The sequence below is a fragment of the Drosophila suzukii genome, chromosome 3, assembly GCF_043229965.1.
Source record: "Drosophila suzukii chromosome 3, CBGP_Dsuzu_IsoJpt1.0, whole genome shotgun sequence".
Classification (NCBI taxonomy): domain Eukaryota; kingdom Metazoa; phylum Arthropoda; class Insecta; order Diptera; family Drosophilidae; genus Drosophila; species Drosophila suzukii.
Window position 1 is genome coordinate 89,354,251 of NC_092082.1, and position 19,197 is coordinate 89,373,447.

General features: G+C 35.0%; 1 protein-coding gene across 5 annotated transcripts in view; it reads right to left on the reverse strand.

The window, feature by feature from the left end:
* LOC108016115 (aminopeptidase N) overlaps window positions 1–19,197 on the reverse strand; it is a 48,193-nt gene that overhangs the window by 14,453 nt on the left and 14,543 nt on the right. For 3 of the 5 annotated variants that reach the window (XM_036819410.3, XM_036819407.3, XM_070995955.1), the window contains one exon: window positions 6,544–7,129. In XM_036819410.3, the coding sequence (XP_036675305.3) occupies window positions 6,544–6,568 (25 nt within the window). In that variant the 5' untranslated portion in view covers window positions 6,569–7,129. Of the gene's footprint in view, window positions 1–5,369; window positions 5,406–6,119; window positions 6,155–6,258; window positions 6,318–6,543; window positions 7,130–19,197 lie in introns of those variants that run through there. The other 2 variants (XM_065865436.2, XM_036819409.3) reach the window with 2 other exon arrangements.

A 19,197-nucleotide genomic window follows, 5' to 3' on the forward strand; every position in this document is an offset into this window, starting at 1 on the left:
CTGAAAAATGACAAATTAAGGCACTCAGAAGCGACACCAAAATTCGACACTTGCCATGCAGTTTTCGAGTGCGGCTAATTTGTAAATTAAATTAGCGCTCATTCTCATTTTTCCTATGGCGAAATGACGCCACCCGGCAACAAAGCAGCCGTCAGTATTTTTCTGAGACTCATAAACCTCGCACAACCCAATTTTAATTAGCCGGTAAAAAGCACGAGATACGAAAACTGAAAAGCCAGAAAGCCGCTCATGCAGCCTGTGGGTGAAGCTCTCTATAAAAACATTTTGCATGTCCAACAGACCCCACGAAATGCCATAAAAAACTGGACGATATAAAACCACGCAGGCCAAAACGAATGGATTTCTACCTGGCCAGAATACTTGAGGGTGAATAAACTTCAATGTTGCCAAAAACGAAGTACAAAAGCACTTCTATATTCAAGTTTGTCAGGGAAATAGTCATAAATGTTGTTAAGGGGTCTCTAAAGAAGCCCCTTTCAAGACACTCCACTGTTTTCATTACCCCTACTCAAAAAATTCTTTGTTTTAATTATTGACGACACGTAACTGAAACACATGTAGCAAAAAACGGCTAATTTTGTACAATTTTTCTTTATTGATAAGTAAAAACGTTGCGTTTTTTCCTTATGTAGTTTTGATTGTTTCATGGCATGCAACAATTTTGATGAGTTTCTGATTTGACGACTAAATTGGCTGGCATTTTTGTAATAAATCGTTTAAGCGTTTTACAATTGGTGGCATTTTTGCAAGTCAACTGAAATTCATTCATTCGTTTAGAACGTACAAAAAAAGTGGGAGTACAATGCTGATATTTATGAATGAGTTTACTTAAGTTCAATGGAAAATATTAGTGGCCTTCAGTGCCTAAGTTATTTGACTGTGGTTATGGGAATTCTAATATTTTATTTATTGGCAATTGTTTACTTTGTGTGGAACAAGTTTCCCCATTTGCATGCAGGTTACAATTGAAGAGTTATCAAAACTGAATATCTAAGGCTGCCCCACCTTCTATGGCTTTCCATATCACATCATTAAATAAATTGCCACGTAATTTCGTAATGCCCATAAACCATCATTTCGTATAATTAAATATTCTTTCTTTTTTCTCACTCGGCTTCAGCTGCCCTTGATGGGAATTAAACTGTCACCATATATAACCCATCATTTGATCGTTACACATGCCTGCGAATATACATATATCATGCCTAAATTAAATAATATTTACTTTCGTTCAGGAAATATTCGCCTTTCAAATTATGGACTCACATTGTGAACTTGACGTTTTGTTTTGTTTTTTAGCGTGTGCTTTTTATGAGGCATTTAATCGGTAGCTATTTGGCTGTGGTCCAAATTATTTTGCTCTCGTTTTCTTTTTGCTGGCACTGACATTGTCACGCCTTTTTTAGTGAAAGTATTTTCGAAACATTTTATTTTTAATTGCCTGTCAGAAATATGTGTGTTCTATGAATACAGCGATACATTAGCTGGGGATCTAAGGAAATGATGGCCAATATGAGTAAGGTTTCCAAGGAAAAAAAGATTTGTTAGTGGCTTGTACTCAGTTCTTTAGATCTCTTAGGTGTGGGCTTATCCAGGCCCTCTGATCCAACATATCCACTCGCAATTGTGGCATTGGATGCGGTTTGATTTATCGTTGTTATTTATTCGCTGCCACGAGTGGGGCAGCTAATTTGAGTTTAATGAAGCCCGCAACACCTCAGAACATACTATATATCTCTGCGTGAAAAAAACCCCTATATAATATCTGCCCGAGGGCTTGTCAGTGTCCAATCGGCAAAACAGCCTACGCCACCACAGCCCAAGGTCCGTTTTCATTATAAAAATTGATTAATTGCCAAGGGGAGTTTTTTTTTACATTTCCGTTAATTCTGTTTTTATTTTGCCAATTTAGTGCTGGCCTACGGATGGCAATTACCAGAATTTGGAGTAATCCAATTATGAGTTGTGTGGGTGGCAAAGTTTACTCAGATCTGTCGCGCAGATAGTACCCATAAATCTGCTCTTAGCTTCACCCACTGCTATTGTATCTGCACTCGTCCATACACAATGGCAGATAAGAATCTGTTCCGCATTATGACAAACGTTCGCCGAGAGTCCCCAGTCTTATATGCAGCTCAGGTGCCAGAGGCCCGACAATTTATCTAACTATTAAACGCCAATCTATGGGGCTTCAAATACGTGCCGGCTTTTTTGCAAGAGGCACAGACTACAGACTACTGATGGATAGCATCTTTCGCCTTCAACGCCGTTTACTTTGATGCATTTCCAATCCACAGTCCGCAATGTCGGTGGCTAAGTCACGAGCTGCCCCCGGTCTTTTGTGCTTTTCTGCTCCATACCTCCCATACCATTTTTGACTAATTTTGTTCGAAAACCTAAAAGAAAAACCACAATTTTGCATGCCAAGACCGAGCTTGAAATCTACACCGAAAATCACTTAGCCCCATTTAACTCGACTGACCATTAAAATAAATTATTTAATTTTATTATTGCCGATAAAGCTGCAAAATAATGTGGCTGAAAATGCTTAAGATTTGACAGGCAGTTAGTCTTAGGCAAGATAAAATCGACGAAAAATGACTAAGGTTGTTCTTAGTCAGAGAATTGGCAGCGCTTTACTCGGAAGATGACAGCTTCCTTTCTGGAAACTATTTAGCCATATAAGGCAGCCTAAAGTTTGATGACTTCTTGACTTTCTCATGCTTAAAATAGGCAACATTGCTCACTGAAAAATGTCAACATGGCTGCGCATGCGCAAAAACCCGCCTGCTGACTAATAAAATTTGCATATCCATATGAGCAATTGCATAGTTTTCATTAACTCGGAACGAAATGAAACGCCTTAGATGAAATGTGTCAACAGCAATTGGCGCTACTGCAAATTGATTTCAATTGTATCCACAAGAGCGCCACGAGCTGACGTCATTTCCATGATTGCGGTGCCGCCGGTTGTTGGTCAAGTCGGTAATCGTTCAGGGCCAAAACCGGCAAAATGCACTGGGAAAAATGTATACCTATATAAAGGTAAATTTTGAAGTTACTGTTCTTCATATAAAATTTCATAAAAAATGTATCTGGTCAAGTACCAAGTTTCTGATCAACCTATTTGGAAGTACATTTATCTTTATAATAGTACTTCCGGGAAAAATATCAGCAACCCATAAATATTAAACGCTTTTAGATTAATTTATTGATTTTTTCCCGTGTTTATAAACCGGCGGGCGCCAATGCAAATAAACTTGGTGGCCTGTGAAGAATTCGGTTGCAGTTGGGCGAGGACAAAGCCAAAAACAATTTAAATGCAAATCACGTGTTCTTCTTATTGCAACCGATCAATTGGCCAGCGATTGTGGCCTGAACTTGGACCACAAATGGAAGTGGGGAATATATTTTCCAACTCGGCAATGAAAACTGACATTTCAGGGAAATGCGGACAGTAGGTGAAAATAGATAGATGAAAGCAATTTGTTTATATTGACTGTTCATGAATTGTGTCACTCATAAGACTTGACGGCCCTTGGACAATTGATCGCAAGAGTAAATCATATCGAATAACCCATTCAAATCTGACATTGAGCAACTTGAGATGCATTTTCCATGTCGTGTAATTGAACACCTTAAACGATTCGAAAAAAATTAAATTCCTAAGCAAACTTGTCTGACGGCCACTTAAACTTGCTTTTGGCTCACTTTATATCTGTTTATATCTGTCATAAGGTGGAGGTGTTAGGCTTAACGCCTTTATTTCGGCTTCTTGGCGGGTTTTATGCAAATTTTGATAGCTTATCAAGTCTCATTATGTAAATAGTCTCATGCTTGGTCAAGTTGAAGAGCGATCAAATGGGAACACTTATAAATGAAATGGTTAATAAAACAAGTCGCTTTATAAATACCCTGGATATAAACAATGGAAAACAAATAGTTAAGATGGCTAAGCCCGAGGAAAGGAACTATGAAGAGTTCAGGGATGATAATGATAATGAATTTTGATCTTAACCCCAAGTTAACCTGCTGTTAAGATACCCATACCCTCTTTTCAGGGTGTTTGCAGCCAATGTCCGCAAGTGTTGCTCGTAAATTTTGGGCAGTGGCATTTGTCATGCTGCCGTCATCGTTGGGCTTTTATTTAAGTTCTTACAGACATGTGAATATAAAATTTATAGTTCGGGGCCCGCGCAAGGTCACAGGGTCATTGTAAAGGCGAACCAACCATGACTAATTCAGTGTTTGATTTACAAAATAATTTCGATTGTTTACAGCACGTTTTCAATGTCATAAATGCTGACACTAAACATAGTTTAATTATAATTTAATGGCGCACTCAGATGTCTTCATTAAACCATTTGCGCAGCTGTGAAGTGTGTTTATGTTCCCTATTCGAGAGCAAATAAATAAAAATTTCGACTGCCATCGGAAATTCCTGTGAATTCTATAAACAAAAAAAGATAATCTGGCTGGAGATGAGATGGGGAGGCGGAGTAGAGCGTCTTTGGGCGGATAAAGCCAAAGAGAAACCGCATCAGACGATCCTAAGGCCACGGCCAGAAGATATATGAGATTTTATGCTGGCCCAAAGAATTCCTGGAACCAAACTGAATGGCTTTCGACTTCGACATACACAAGACTGCCAATTTATTATCGTTTTATTTCGTTTGCAATCCTTAATAAAAGCTGGCTCTGCAGATGACATCATAAGCTTGCCCCGAAAACAATTTTTAACCGTGAAAGAGAAGACGTGACCGCATTGCACTTTTGACGCCACACACTTGAAGACGCCGCTCAAGGAACCTTTCGGAAACCGATAATTTATGACAGTTTTTGCCTTCTCCCAAATGAATATTAATTTAAATCCCCCAGCATCCGTCTGTCAGACAGTTTTGCCTTTTGTGGAACACTCAGTTGTCAGCGGGTTGACTACTTTACGGTTCGTTTTTCAATATACATCTATATGGATAGGGTTTTTGCATATGTACTCGTTTGTAGAATCTAAGATGAGAGGCATGGCCAATTTGGCGAGTGATTTACATTCTTTAATCCTCTTATGTAAATAAAACAAAGCAAAAATAGAATGCGACATTGGCAGTTGTGGCGTCATAAGATATAGAGTCAGCGACCGATTTTATTGATCTGATCTGGGGGCCCTACGATGATCTGTGGGCAAACCGGCTTTCATGCTCCATCTCAGACTTAATTGGGCGTCACAAAGTGGATGGCCCTCCCATCCACGCTCTAAGCCAGTTTCCCCACCACCCAGACCATCGTTATTATGTGCTGGTTATGAAGACGTTTGTATAGCAAGTAATTATATGGTTGATCTTTTAATTTACCTGGACTTTCCACACCCATTATGGCGTCAGAATCCTCTGCAGCAGGTATTTAAAAGAATTCGGTGATTCGGGTTAGTGGTGTGCTGTGACTCAGTCAGGTAACGTAATTGTCTATTTCTATTAGCCAAAGTGTTTGCCAAAATATAAAAACAATATTGCAAATCTAGATGTATTGCCTCAGTGCTCTGACTAATGGTGAGTGAAGTGTCTGTTTGAATAATTTGCCTTTGCATTGGCATTCGCCTTAGCATTGCTAATAAATTGCAGATTTCGGTGTCACTGTGCAGAGAGATCTCTTTGAGATTTCGTTGAATTCGAATTCAAAGTTAAATACTTTGCTCAAACATCTGTCGGCATTTTGCTGAATGAATTTTTGCATTGTGCGAAATATATTTTTAGGTATTTGTAGGTGAGCTGATCGCATGAAAACCACAAAATAAATAGGAAAATACGAGTATTTATTGTCGAAAACAGTCATGATGTAAGTGTCTATATATCCGTCTATATCCTATATGCACTGCTCGATGACTTTGAATAATTAGCCGACGAAATAAGCATTTCTCAGTAATTGAAATTACTCGGAATTTAAATAAATTATGAAAATTTCAAGGAACGAAAGAAAGCAGTTTACGGATTCTATTTTTAATTTTATTTGAAATTTATATCAAATGAAGGACTAAGAAAATATTGGCCTCATGTAAGGTTTAATATAATTTGTATGTTGGTTGAAACACTTTTAAAATTGTTTACCTTTGCAGGCTGTTGTACCACAAAAGGACATGATTCTTTAAAAATGAACATTAAGCAAGAATAAATATCAAATACATAAATTTAAATGTATCAAGCACAAGCTGTTTTACCAAAAAATAAATAAATAAATTATCCTTACATTTCATAAAAGATACATAAGCAGTCATGAAGATTAAGAACCATTTTTTCAATCAAGCTGTTGAACTCCCAAAGAAAAAATGAAAAATGAAGGAACTTGAAAAATTAATCACAGAAAAGAAGGGGAAAATGCAATAAATCTCCAGGCAATCAACAGCATTCCGAATTCAAAATTGAATATCATTAAAAAAGAATTGCATCAAAGAAGGGCATTCGCGGGATACACTCGTAATATCGCATGGCACCTACTTGGGCCTGGGGATTCATGGACTTGATGGCAACTCACCTTCCCTGACGTAACCGCCCTCCATGGTGCCAAAAGTGTACACCTCGCTCCGGTTCCCTCTGCCCCTGCCTTGGAACACTTTTTGGCCGCGAAATCCGGGGGTTCGGGGATTCGATTATGACCCGATCGGTCTGGCCAATGCACTCGACACCTCAGCCGAATTCGAGATACTCCGTATCCAGAATCTGTGGCAATGCGTGCGCTGTTGGTTCCGCGTTCCTCGGTCTTCGATTCTTATTTATTTTTATGCCAAGTATTCTGTTGTTTGGCTATTTATTAGAATTTATCTGGCGATTGCTATTGCTATTGCAGCACCAGCAACCAAAGATCTATGGCTTGCAAGTGGCCGGGCATCGTGTGGATCGCAGAGCTCCTCAATGGACAGATGCAATAAACAAACAGTCTCGTCCCACTGTCCCAGCACCAGTTGCAGTCCCCAGAGCAATCTATCTGCCAGTTGTATCTGTGTACTAGCTGAAACTCCAGCTCCAGAGAAGAGATTTCGCCAGAATTTGCATGGGTCCTCGGCTTTTTGGGTTTGGCCTCCTCTTAATACTTTCCGTTGGCTGATGTTGTCTTCTTTGGCCTGAAAATGGGTTGGGGGATAAACACAAATATAAGTAAATGTTCTCCATCAAATTGACCAAAGATAAGTGTTGACCCTCCCTAGAGTTCAGAGTCAGTAAATCACATCGCATAATTGCAATCAATGGGGCGTGGAATCGAAACCTTTGACTTGACCCCTTCAACGATTAATTTACCTTGACATTCGCTGGGGAAATATTTCATTTTTCCATAGTAGCTATTAAAAGCGGTTGCGGAGGTTTTTTAGGCGGTTTTAAATGTATTTTGTATGAGTTGTTTTTAATTGCAAGCGTATACTCATCCCATAATCAGTGTGTTTGGTATTCCACGGAACCCTCCCGTTTTATTGCATTTCAAATATTGTGACCCCTCGTTATCTTCTGAGAATGAGCAGGAGAAAGTGAACGTGCGTACCCACGAACCCGAATCTCACCCCCTACCCTCGAGTCCTTGCTCATGACTGCTTGTGCGCGAAGGTGTGAAATTTTAATTTTGTGAGTTTTTTTCAAAATGTGCAGTTTTTATTTTAGAAAAGAGAAAATTATACCATTGGAAAGGGCTTGAAAAATGCTTTCCAATGATACCAAATTTTTTTTTTTTTTTTTTTAGTGAGGGGGTATACTATTTAGGGTATCGGAGGTCATCGTCGTTTTTTGCCTTTTTCAGTCGAGTAGTGGGAATATACGGGAGCGGCGGTTTTCGCAGCGGAGGTTTGGACGCTGCCGAGACTGCCGCTGCGATGACAGCCGCTGCGGTCTTATACTCTAGTTTTTCTTATATGTTATACGATTCCTTTTGAGGAGTGTGTCTAGGAAAAATGAGCTGAAGAATCACTTTAATGTTCAAGTTGTATAAGACTTATAGGATCACTTTTCAGGGCTAAGGATATCGAAATTGTTTGTGTCTACGATAAAGTTAGAAGTTAGTGTATAGAAAAATTAGCTGAGGATATCGAAATTGTTTGTGTCTACGATTAAGTTAGACGGGTGTGTATAGAAAAATTAGCTAGTGGGATCACTTTAAGGCTTATGTTTTAAATTTCTTATTGGGAACACTTTTCAGGGTTTATATCTAAAGGCCACCCAATAATATTTATGTGTAGGATAAGAAGTTTAGGTTTAAGAATTTCTTAAAACGGTGCACTGAAGCGGAAAATTGTACCGAATTTCAAATTCTGCCTCTCTCGTATATTCCCACTACTCGACTGAAAAAGGCAAAAAACGACGATGACCTCCGATACCCTAAATAGTATACCCCCTCACTAAAAAAAAAAAAAAAAAAATTTGGTATCATTGGAAAGCATTTTTCAAGCCCTTTCCAATGGTATAATTTTCTCTTTTCTAAAATAAAAACTGCACATTTTGAAAAAAACTCACAAAATTAAAATTTCACACCTTCGCGCACAAGCAGTCATGAGCAAGGACTCGAGGGTAGGGGGTGAGATTCGGGTTCGTGGGTACGCACGTTCACTTTCTCCTGCTCATTCTCAGAAGATAACGAGGGGTCACAATATTTGAAATGCAATAAAACGGGAGGGTTCCGTGGAATACCAAACACACTGATTATGGGATGAGTATACGCTTGCAATTAAAAACAACTCATACAAAATACATTTAAAACCGCCTAAAAAACCTCCGCAACCGCTTTTAATAGCTACTCTTAGCTTAAGGCTTAGGAAATTCGAATGGTTGCATCGCGACATCTTATGCCAATGCTGGCCCGACCTTAACTGACCATTTATTCATATCTTGCTTACACAGAGATTGTCTTTCCTTAACCTATGTCGAAGTTGCACACCTTCGATATTTACCTACATCGAGACCCCTCCTACACCACGTTCACCCCCGGTAACTTGTTATCAATCCTTGTGTTCGTTTTCCTTCTAATAACCATTCTACTGGGGTATTGGGCTGCTCCTTATGTTCGAGAACCAATCGGATTGGTTCTAGGAGTACAACATGCCTGTATGCACTCCCTGTAGATGTCAACCTGTTAAGTGAACATTCTGGACTATAAAAATGACACCACTCAAATTGCTCAGGATCAGTTCTTCAAATGCCTCAGTACTGCAATCCTATGGATCTAACCGTAGAATTTATCGATTCGGAAAACGAGGTTGAGATTGACAACCTGGAATTACCACCCACGCAAGATTCTGATCTTGAAATAATCGAAAACTCGGATCTGGACCTTGTGCAGGTTTCCGAAGCAGAAGATTCGGTTGATCGCCTTCTACAAAGCGTATTTCAACCGGCTGCATCGTCGACCCAAAATAGGGACCCAGGATTGGAGTCTCTTGAGTGGAGCCAGTTTCCATTGGGGACTACTACGCAGGCTTTCTTGGAATCCCTTATCACACACGAAGAAGGTGAAGATGTATTTCAGTGTGCACAGGAATTTCAATTGGACGACGACCTATCCAGGCCAGAAGATGAGGTTTTTCCTAACGATGACCACATCTTTGAAGAACTTATGGGACCTCAACCGCCACTGACTAACCATTATTTAACTTTGCTGGATGATGGAGATGACGACGCATTACTAGATGTTTTATTTGACCTAGATTCGTAACTTTTTAATTATAAATACACGATGCATAAAGAAAAATAAAGTAAATACTATTTTAAAATTGAGGGCTTATAATTGTTTTTTATTTATTGAACAATTTTTCTTTGCCTTACAAATACTTTTTAGCTCTGCGTTGTGAACCAATAGACGATGCATATTAAAGTCGTATCGCAACCAAATTTTCCGTACTTTAGGACAGAAATAACAATAATAAAAGGAGGATTTAGATTTCTGATAGGCGAAGTTGTGTATTTTTAAGGTATGCGCTTTTAGGCCGCTGCGAGTAGTAAAGGATTTTGTTTCTGAACACAACTCGCAATGGTACTTCACCATTTCGATGTTTTTAAAAATAAACTGAGTTTTCTATAAAAAATGTATCTTATATAGCATTTGAGGGACAATTCTTACGTTATATATACTAACTTTATTTAACGCTATTGAAAGATTTATATAAATATAAAAAGAGATAGACATACTGATATGTATTTCTGACTTTATTCTCAATTATTACATAGTTTGAATAAGTATTTTGGTACATATAATGAAGACATATTGTTATCTCATTTACTCCACATGAATTGATAGAAATGTATAGTTTTTGACAAGTATAAAAGACCATGTAATTTCTGGTTAAAGAATTAGTATACAACAGTTAGGTACTAGTGCACGACGAATCCAATCTTACGCTGATCAAAAATGGTATGCATATAAATTAAAAGTAAATACATTATCACCTAATTTTGTTGAATTTGATAGGACTTCTTAGAGACCTTAAATGACGTGAAGCCTGTGATTGGCTACACAAAAATTGAAAATCTATGTATTGGATTTGAGTATAAGATCACTGGATGTAAGCTGAAAAAGACACCATATGGAACTAAAATAGCTCTGTATTTAATTGATAAGGACGATAAAGATGTTTGGATATTTCTACCTAAAAGTTATGTGAACAAATTTTCTACAAAGACACCATTTAGGAAATTAAATGAGAATGGAATAACTCATATGGTATATAAAGGAAAAGATCTGAACAGATATAGTTGTGCTCAAATTGAATTTTTATCAGTAAATAAGTAAAGTAAATAAGATTCTTCAATATAAAGAGCTGAGTTTTTAAATCCAACAACAGTCTTAAATCAGTCTCAAAAAGAAATAGTTTTCCTTGAAAATGTACGCTCAACAGATAGAACTATTCTTGATGCAATTTGAAGGCATGCTTTTCGAGCAACACCTACAAAGGATGGAGTTCCTAAAAGCTACTTTGGAGGATTTAGAGGAAAAAGAGTTGATCCATTCGAAGTTTGGATTCCATTATAAACTTTGTCCCTGGAGCGACGATGATGCCTCATCTGGACCAGACACATGTCAGTGTCATATGCTGCCTGCACTGAAAGAGGAAGCCCTTAGTCTAATGATTAAATATTATAAGTTAAACAAACGTATTGCTCCAAAACCATAAATAAAACGAATTAATTTTACTTAAATATATATGTTTTTTATTTTTTAAAATGGTTTTTAAACATTTTTATTATTAATTTATCATTAAATGAATAGTCGTTTTTCTTGAATTTTCTTAAAAAACAATTTAGGGTTTTCTTTTTACTTTTAAAAAGACCGTACAGCATACAATAATGTCCGCAAGTGTTAGAAAAGTATCCCTGTAGTTGTTGCTTATTAAAAAAAAATTTATAAGCGTTAGATTTTAAAAATTTTAAAAATTCTTTTTTCTGGGGATATTGACCATATGAATCGAAAAATTCTGCCGACCTACGACTATCAAAATAAAATGCAATCCAATGAGTTCCAGGTTGATCTGAAGTGTCGGTATTCGCAATTATTAGTGCGGGATACTTTAAAATAGTTTTTGGTAACCTATCCGAAGGAAAAACTCCTTTAAAAATAGATTTTGTCTTTGAATGCTTAGAAAGAAAATGTTCAATTTGTAAAGTATTCATTTTAAAAGAGCGTACGAATATTTCTATGCTTATCAATATCAATCATTGAATCGTATTCACAGTATACCAAGCAAGTAACTGCTTCAGCAAGTGGTTCCGAAAATCTTCCTTCGATTCTTATAGTACCTTGACTGATTAAATTTGAACATATAGTTGAATTTGATTGATCAGCAGTTAAGTCAAAGGCTAATATAAAACTGTTTGAATCAAACATTTCCTTGGTAATTTGTAGTCCACGATCGTAATGTTTAATTCCACATGATCTAAAAAGCATATTATAACCTCTTGAGCTTTGAACCTTTTCAGCGTTCGAGTAATCGAACTCCAGAGCCTGGGAAGGAACTTGAACTCCATTAACCAATAGGTTAAAGCGTTGAATTTTAAAATGTTCAAATTGAAATGGGTCTAAGGTTCGGTTTCCTGAGTATGAGCGGTTTTTAACCATACAAAAGGCCAGAAAATTTGGTATTTGACCAATAACTGCGTTGTCTATCGACAGTGTATTGTTGCCCGGATATATTGTAAATGATTTGACTTCAACCTTGCTGAATGGGTACAGAGCATTTTTTGTTTGTAAAACATGATGGTGAGCCAATAAAATGCTTGGGTTAACTGTTATGTGGTTCATGAAAAGTTGTGCTTCAAGTATCTTTAAATTTGATTCAGTACCAGTTTCCATTAAATAAAACGCTGTTTTTTCAATATTGAAATTAATTCTTAAATCAACATTGTTAACAAGCAGTTTGGGTTGATTGAAAATATCTCCATGAACTTTTCCGAATAACTCAACCTTGTTACTATTTTGAAACATATTTTTAAGGGTTTCATTCGAGTCCGGATAAACATATTTCCCTGCTGTTATTCTTCCAAAATTGGGAAAATAACCTTGGGAGGCCAAGTGACTTTCAGAGGCGTCACTCCCATAGTTTAAAATTGTTTGCAAATACGCTCTATAGTGATAATTATTATCACTTTGCGATACCAGTATATTATTTAAATAAACTGACGAACTTCTAAATATTGAATGTAGAATATTGTTTACAACACCAACAGCATTTCCTTCAATGCTGTTGTTATCATTTTTTTTAAGTTGCACAACAAGTCGTAAATAAACACTTGATAAATCTCGATACGTTTCACCATTTCCCAAGCAAACAAATTCGATTGAAGAGGCACCGTCCAAAGAAGCAATTGGGTTGTATGAGACTTCTTCAGTTCTTAGAATAGAACTTTGCGTGGGGTGTGCCGCAAACAAATCTAATTCACTTTTCATACATTCGATATGCGTACTCATTTTGCTTTAGAAAAAATATCTTTAATATTTAATTTTCTTGTTGATTTTTTTTTTTTATGTTGCGTTTGGGTATGTTTACGTTGTCGTTTAGATGTATAATGAAGTCGTTTTTTCCTATTACCTAGCCTTTTATTTCTTTTTCCACTTCCACTTTGAAAACGGGTAATTTTATCAATTGCTTTATTTGAAAGATTTTGTAAAGCAATTTTACTTTGTTCTTGAATTATATTTCTTAAAGGCTTTCTCCCAAATTCATTGATTACAGCCTTACCAGTCTCAGCAGCCTGATTTTTTATAGCAGTTATGCCCGAAAGAAAAAGTGGTTTTATGTAATTAAAAAGACCGCTAAAAAAATTTCCGATTCCTCGTCCTTGTTGCACTATATGCGGAGATATGTAAAGACTTCCGATGTTGCTTAAGCCCCCACCACACTGATTTACATAATAATCCTGATAAGATTTCACCATGATGACTATTTTGGTTCTAAATAAATAATATTTGGGTATGCATTATTTATAGTCCTGACCTTCTTCTTCTTCTAAAGTGAAGAGTAACGAAAATCGGAACAGCTGAAGTTTCAAATGGTACCTTATATCCATTGGAATCAGTAATTAGTATTGAGATTTCATTTGGTGACCATATGTCCAAAGGGTAATATTCAATATTTTTAAATTGAATATTTTTTTCCTTTCCATTATAATGCATTACACGAAGACATCGCGGTCTTTTACTACCTACTGACCTTGGTTTTATTATGTCAGTGTAAATAAAAATCAATCCATTTTCAGGAATATTCGTTTGAACGGAAACATTTTTATACCTAAATGTTTCAGCATTTACAAGACTAACAAACTCGGTTTCTTCAACGACATTTTTATCTTGGTTAGGTGTAAATTTAATGTAATTATTCAAATATATGTCTGAAATACCGACTTCCCAATCATCGTTCATGTCTTCTGGAATGTTAACAATGTTTGTAAATGCACACTTTACGTTGTCAGGAAATACATTCATTGAGTCATTACTTAACAATGTGATAAAAATCTCATTTAAATAACCCATATTTGATTTTTATGGAAGTTAATGATACGAAATCCAATTTAATTTATTTTTACCAGTTTGTACTGGATTTTTTGTTCTAACCGATCGCATTAACCTTTCACGTCCTGTTACATATTTAAAATTTTGATAAGGTAAAGTTTCCGTTTTCAATTTTTGTAGTTTTGCTTTGAATTTGCGTTGTCGTTCATTAAGCTTCACTTTGAGCACTGGTTTCTCTAATCCTATTTTCTTTTTATCTGTTTCACTATCTAAAAAAGAGGTATCACTCACTTTTCGTTTATCTGATACAACATTTTCTTTTTTATTGGAACTAAAATCCTCATTATCACTTTCAGGTGGTAAATCGGGAAACTCAAATTTTTCCGGACGTGAGTGATCGTACTTTGATGTTGATTTTGATGTGCTGGGTTTTATATCAATCCAATCAGTGGTTTGGGATTCAATTGTTTTGGTTGTAATAGGATTCGCTTTTTGTTCATTTTGAAAATTCCATGATTTATTACGTTTTTTATTTTGATAGTAACTTAATTCTTGACGAATTTTGATCCATTTATCGAAATCACTTATTTTGTTATTATTTAATATTGGTAAAAATTTTATATTTATTAATTCATTTCCTCTATCATTGTTTATCAATTTCTGATATCTGTTAGGATGCATTAAAATTACTTTGCTTAAATTATGTTTATTCTTAATCATTTTTTAATAGTTTTCCAAAAATTCCAGAAAGCAATGAAGTTATTAGAATCGGTAGAAATCCCCCTTTTTGAATAAGGACTTTTCTCTTAGAGTTTAAAGTACGCTTTGGGCACGAAAGGTAGCGCAATGCATTTTTATACTTTTTTAGAGCATTAAGATGGGATTTAGTAACTTTATGGTTTCCCTGTAATGTGTTCAATACAATCTCTACTATTGTTTTTACCAGGTCACTATTACTATTGCTTATAATTGCCTTACGTAGTCTATTGTCGGCTTTTTTGAGCACATACAATAAATGTTTGTTCGCTTTCAAGCGATTTAGGCTCTTTTTGTAAACCATTTTCATTTGAATAGCACACAGAATATTCTGAATTAAAAATGTCAGATCTAAATCGTAAGAGATCGTTAATGCCCTGAGTGAGATCAATAAGTAAATATCCGTGAGGTTGCTCCGTTACTTCTTTATATATTCTAAATAGCTCCGTGGGGTTTTCTGGGTAAATTTGTCTTGCTAAACATTGAAATTGAAGCTTATCACGAGGATTTTTGAAAGCAACAATGTATTTGGTATTTAGTGAAATATCTCTGGTGTGCGAAGATTTATGAAATATGTTCTGAGTTACCACTATTACTGATAAATTCCTATGGTGTGATCCTTTTGTAAACAGCTCACACACATTTTTATTAAAGGCTCCCATCATCAAGTCATCCAATATTAAAAGAATTGGTTCATTCGTTTCATTTTCAACTGTTTCAGGGACTCCTTTTAAATATTCAATCTTTTCGAAATTGGGCTTGGCACTCTCCTCTGCATAACACCAAATAATTCGATCTATTGGAATATTAAAAAGATCATTCTTTTTGGTGATTAAATTTTCTAAAAAGGTTGTTTTTCCCGATCCTGAGGGTCCACAAATAAGCATTGTAAAAGGATGTATAAATTGTGTAAACATTTTTTTTATTAAAAAAATTTATTTTATTCGGAATGAATTTTAATATATATTATATTATTACTAATTGCTTATATAATGTTTTTAAGTTATACTAGGTTTTATTAATATTCTCTTGATCGCGTTTCTTGGTGCAGTTCTTCTCGAAATGAGTATCAGATCCGCAATAATTACAATAAATAAGTTGCGTATATCCATTTTTACGGGGATCATTTCCAAAAAATCTCTTAAAAGAATCCATAATAAGAGACAACCTGATAGGACCATGAATTTCTTTTTACTAAATTTTAAACACATATGTCACCATTACTATATATTTCATAATTGGTGTTTTCTAAGAATACAAACAGCTTAAATAAATTATTTAATGAACATCGAAGTGGAAGTTTTTTCTTGTGTATTCTACAATTCGTAAAAAAATTGGGTAGTTGAGTTAAACTTCTTCCAATATCTATATCGATTATGTTTGTTGATAAATACTTGATTAAAAAATTCTTTTTAATTTCACCACGAACAAGAACTGTGTGATACTTATTGAGTGGTGTGAGTATTTCTTCAAGACTTGTGTATGGAATGTCTCCAGCTGACCAATCCAATCCGTTTACGTTCTGCTGGTTAAGGTGCTGCTGCTTAAGAGCTCCATTATCCAATTCTTTTATGTTATATGGCGGTTTGAAATGGAAAAAATTAGGTATAACAGTTCCAGCAGGCATAAACGCCAGCTCCTTAACGAAAACTTGTTTGTTGTTACCAAGTACATATTGAAAATCTACTATAATGCTTGAATTACGATCGACTGTGTTCATCATTGGTTGAGATTTTTTAATCAACTGAGGGTGTGCTTGCTAGGGCTTTCTCCTTTATATACCGGTAAGACTAGAACATATTTACAGTTTATTTAAAGTAGTCTTACCTGATGGACATGTGTGTAACTAAAATAAATAAAACTTCTCGAAAGAACCAGGACCACGAAGTCATTTTTGGATTCGAGTATTATGTTGTTCATAACTTAAAATTGAAATGTGGTCTGTCAACTACTCGAAAATTTTTGCCGATGGTTTGGATGCAGCAAAGTAAAAATAATTTCATTGGATTTGACAAAGACGAATGGATGCAACTGCTTACGTATAAGGAATTTATTCAGTTGAAACTGGACCAGTATGACTTCTTGATGCCTGATACAATTATTGATCATCCGTGCTTGCACTCCATAAAATGTAACTTTAGATTTAGGAAATCAGATAATCAGTACGTTTTTGTGATTAATCAGTATGGTAACAAAATTGAGTTTGATTCTGAGTCCTGGAGATCATTACTAAGATTAGGCATATTTTTTACTACATTTTTATGTTGGAACTCCATATTAAGACAGCAAGTAATATATCTTTACAATAATCATATTATTCCTAAGTGTGTATCTTTACAAAAATTTGATATTCAACTATCTGATTTAGAAGGTACCTATGATAAGGATGTGCAAATAGATTTAACACGATTATGTTTTGAAATTTCAAAAAAGATGCGTTCAGAAATAAAAAGGGATGTTCTTGTATATAAGCAAGCATTATTGACTAAGCAACCATCGTCATCAAATAAAAAATAACACTAATAAATCAACACCTTAAGATGAGCAAACAACAAGTTGTCGATGAAATTCATAAGGCAGCGCGAAAAAACTTTATACGGCGAAAGTTCGTTCAAAAAGGGATAAATGACACATGGCAAATTGATTTAGTTGAAATGATACCGTTTTGGAAAGAAAATAAGGGTTTTAGATATTTACTGACCGTTATTGACACGTTCTCAAAGTATGCATACGCCGAGGCAGTTAAGTCAAAGTCTGCCTTGGATGTAGCAGAGGCAATGAAATCTGTTTTTAAAAAGAGTAAAAGTACACCCAAGAATATTCAGTCAGATCAAGGGAAAGAATTTTTTAATTCCACTTTTAGGAAATTAATGGATAAATTTGATATAAATCATTATCATACTTATACGCATCTCAAGGCTTCTATATGTGAACGCTTTAATAGAACATTAAAAAATCGTATGTGGAAAATGTTTAGTATGCAGGGTAAATATAAGTGGATTCACAACATCAATTATCTTGTAAATCAATACAATAATTCATATCACCGAACAATTAAAATGAAGCCTATAGATGTCTGCATGAAAAATGAAGAGTTTATTTTAAAATCAGTATATAATATACCAAAAATATTTCCAAAACATAAATTTTTAGTAGGTGATTTTGTTAGAATAAGTAAATACAAGGGAGCATTTATGAAGGGATACGAACCTAATTGGACCACAGAAGTTTTTAAAGTTTTAAAAGTCAAGTCTACATACCCCGTAACATATGAAATACAAGATTATATGGGTACCCCTATTAATGGGTCATTTTATGAAGAGGAACTTCAAAAAGTGAAAGACAAAAATGCTTTCCTAGTAGAGAAAATACTAAAAAGGAAAAATAATCAAGTGCTTGTAAAATGGAGCGGATTCGATTCCAGCCACAACTCATGGATATCTGTAAATGACCTGCTAAAGTAATAAAACGCAACAATAACAAGTTTAATTTTTTTATCTATTTATTTACACATTTTTATTCTTATAATATAAACATATAAACATTTATTTAATAATGGGTTTAATTTTGGTTACTACTTAATATATGTTCAATATTATAATGACCATGAGCCAATGTATTACAATTATCTGGTAAAATATATCTCTTATCATCCTTATAATTAAGACTTATTTTATTCATAATTTCAGTATAGAGGATGTGCGACCTACTTCGAATAACTCGCTGGGATCCATAAAATGTTTTTTTATATTTTATACATTCTATATAATCTTCATGATTCAGTTTTTTAATAACTGATTTCTTAACTCCTTTAATTTTTTTTATACATTCGTTTTCGTTTCCTTCCTTATCAACTAAACAAGAGTATGCCTTAGCCTTAAGTCCAGCAAAAGAAGTCATAACCCTACCTGCATGTTCATCCTTCATTTTTCCAGGTTCCCTATTATTAGCTTGAACTATATTAAATTGGTTTTCTAGTTTATAATTTGAGGTATCGAATCGTTCAGGATTTTCTTTTATAGTTTCGTAAAAGTCTTCCTCTGAAGATAAAATAAATGAATCTGTATCCATATAAATTATTTTCGAAGAAGGACTTTTAAGTAATAGAAAATTATAATAAAATTCATACATTAACCATTTAGATAATTCTAAAACAGCAACTCCTATGTATATTGGCTTATCATACATAATTTTTGATGGTGTTGATTCAATCGCTGCAAGATCTGTCCCAAATATCTCAACGCTATGGAAGTCATGTCTAGCTATGCGTTGCCTGAAGCCTGGTGAATTTTGTCTTGATTTATAATGTTTTACTAATACTATATTTCTACGCTTGGCGACATTTTCCATTGTTTTCCCGTATACTGCATTATTCATTAACTTAAAAAAATTTTTTTCAAAATCATTTTCCGCTAGTTTTCTTTGATCAGTGTTTAAATCAATATAAGGCTTTAA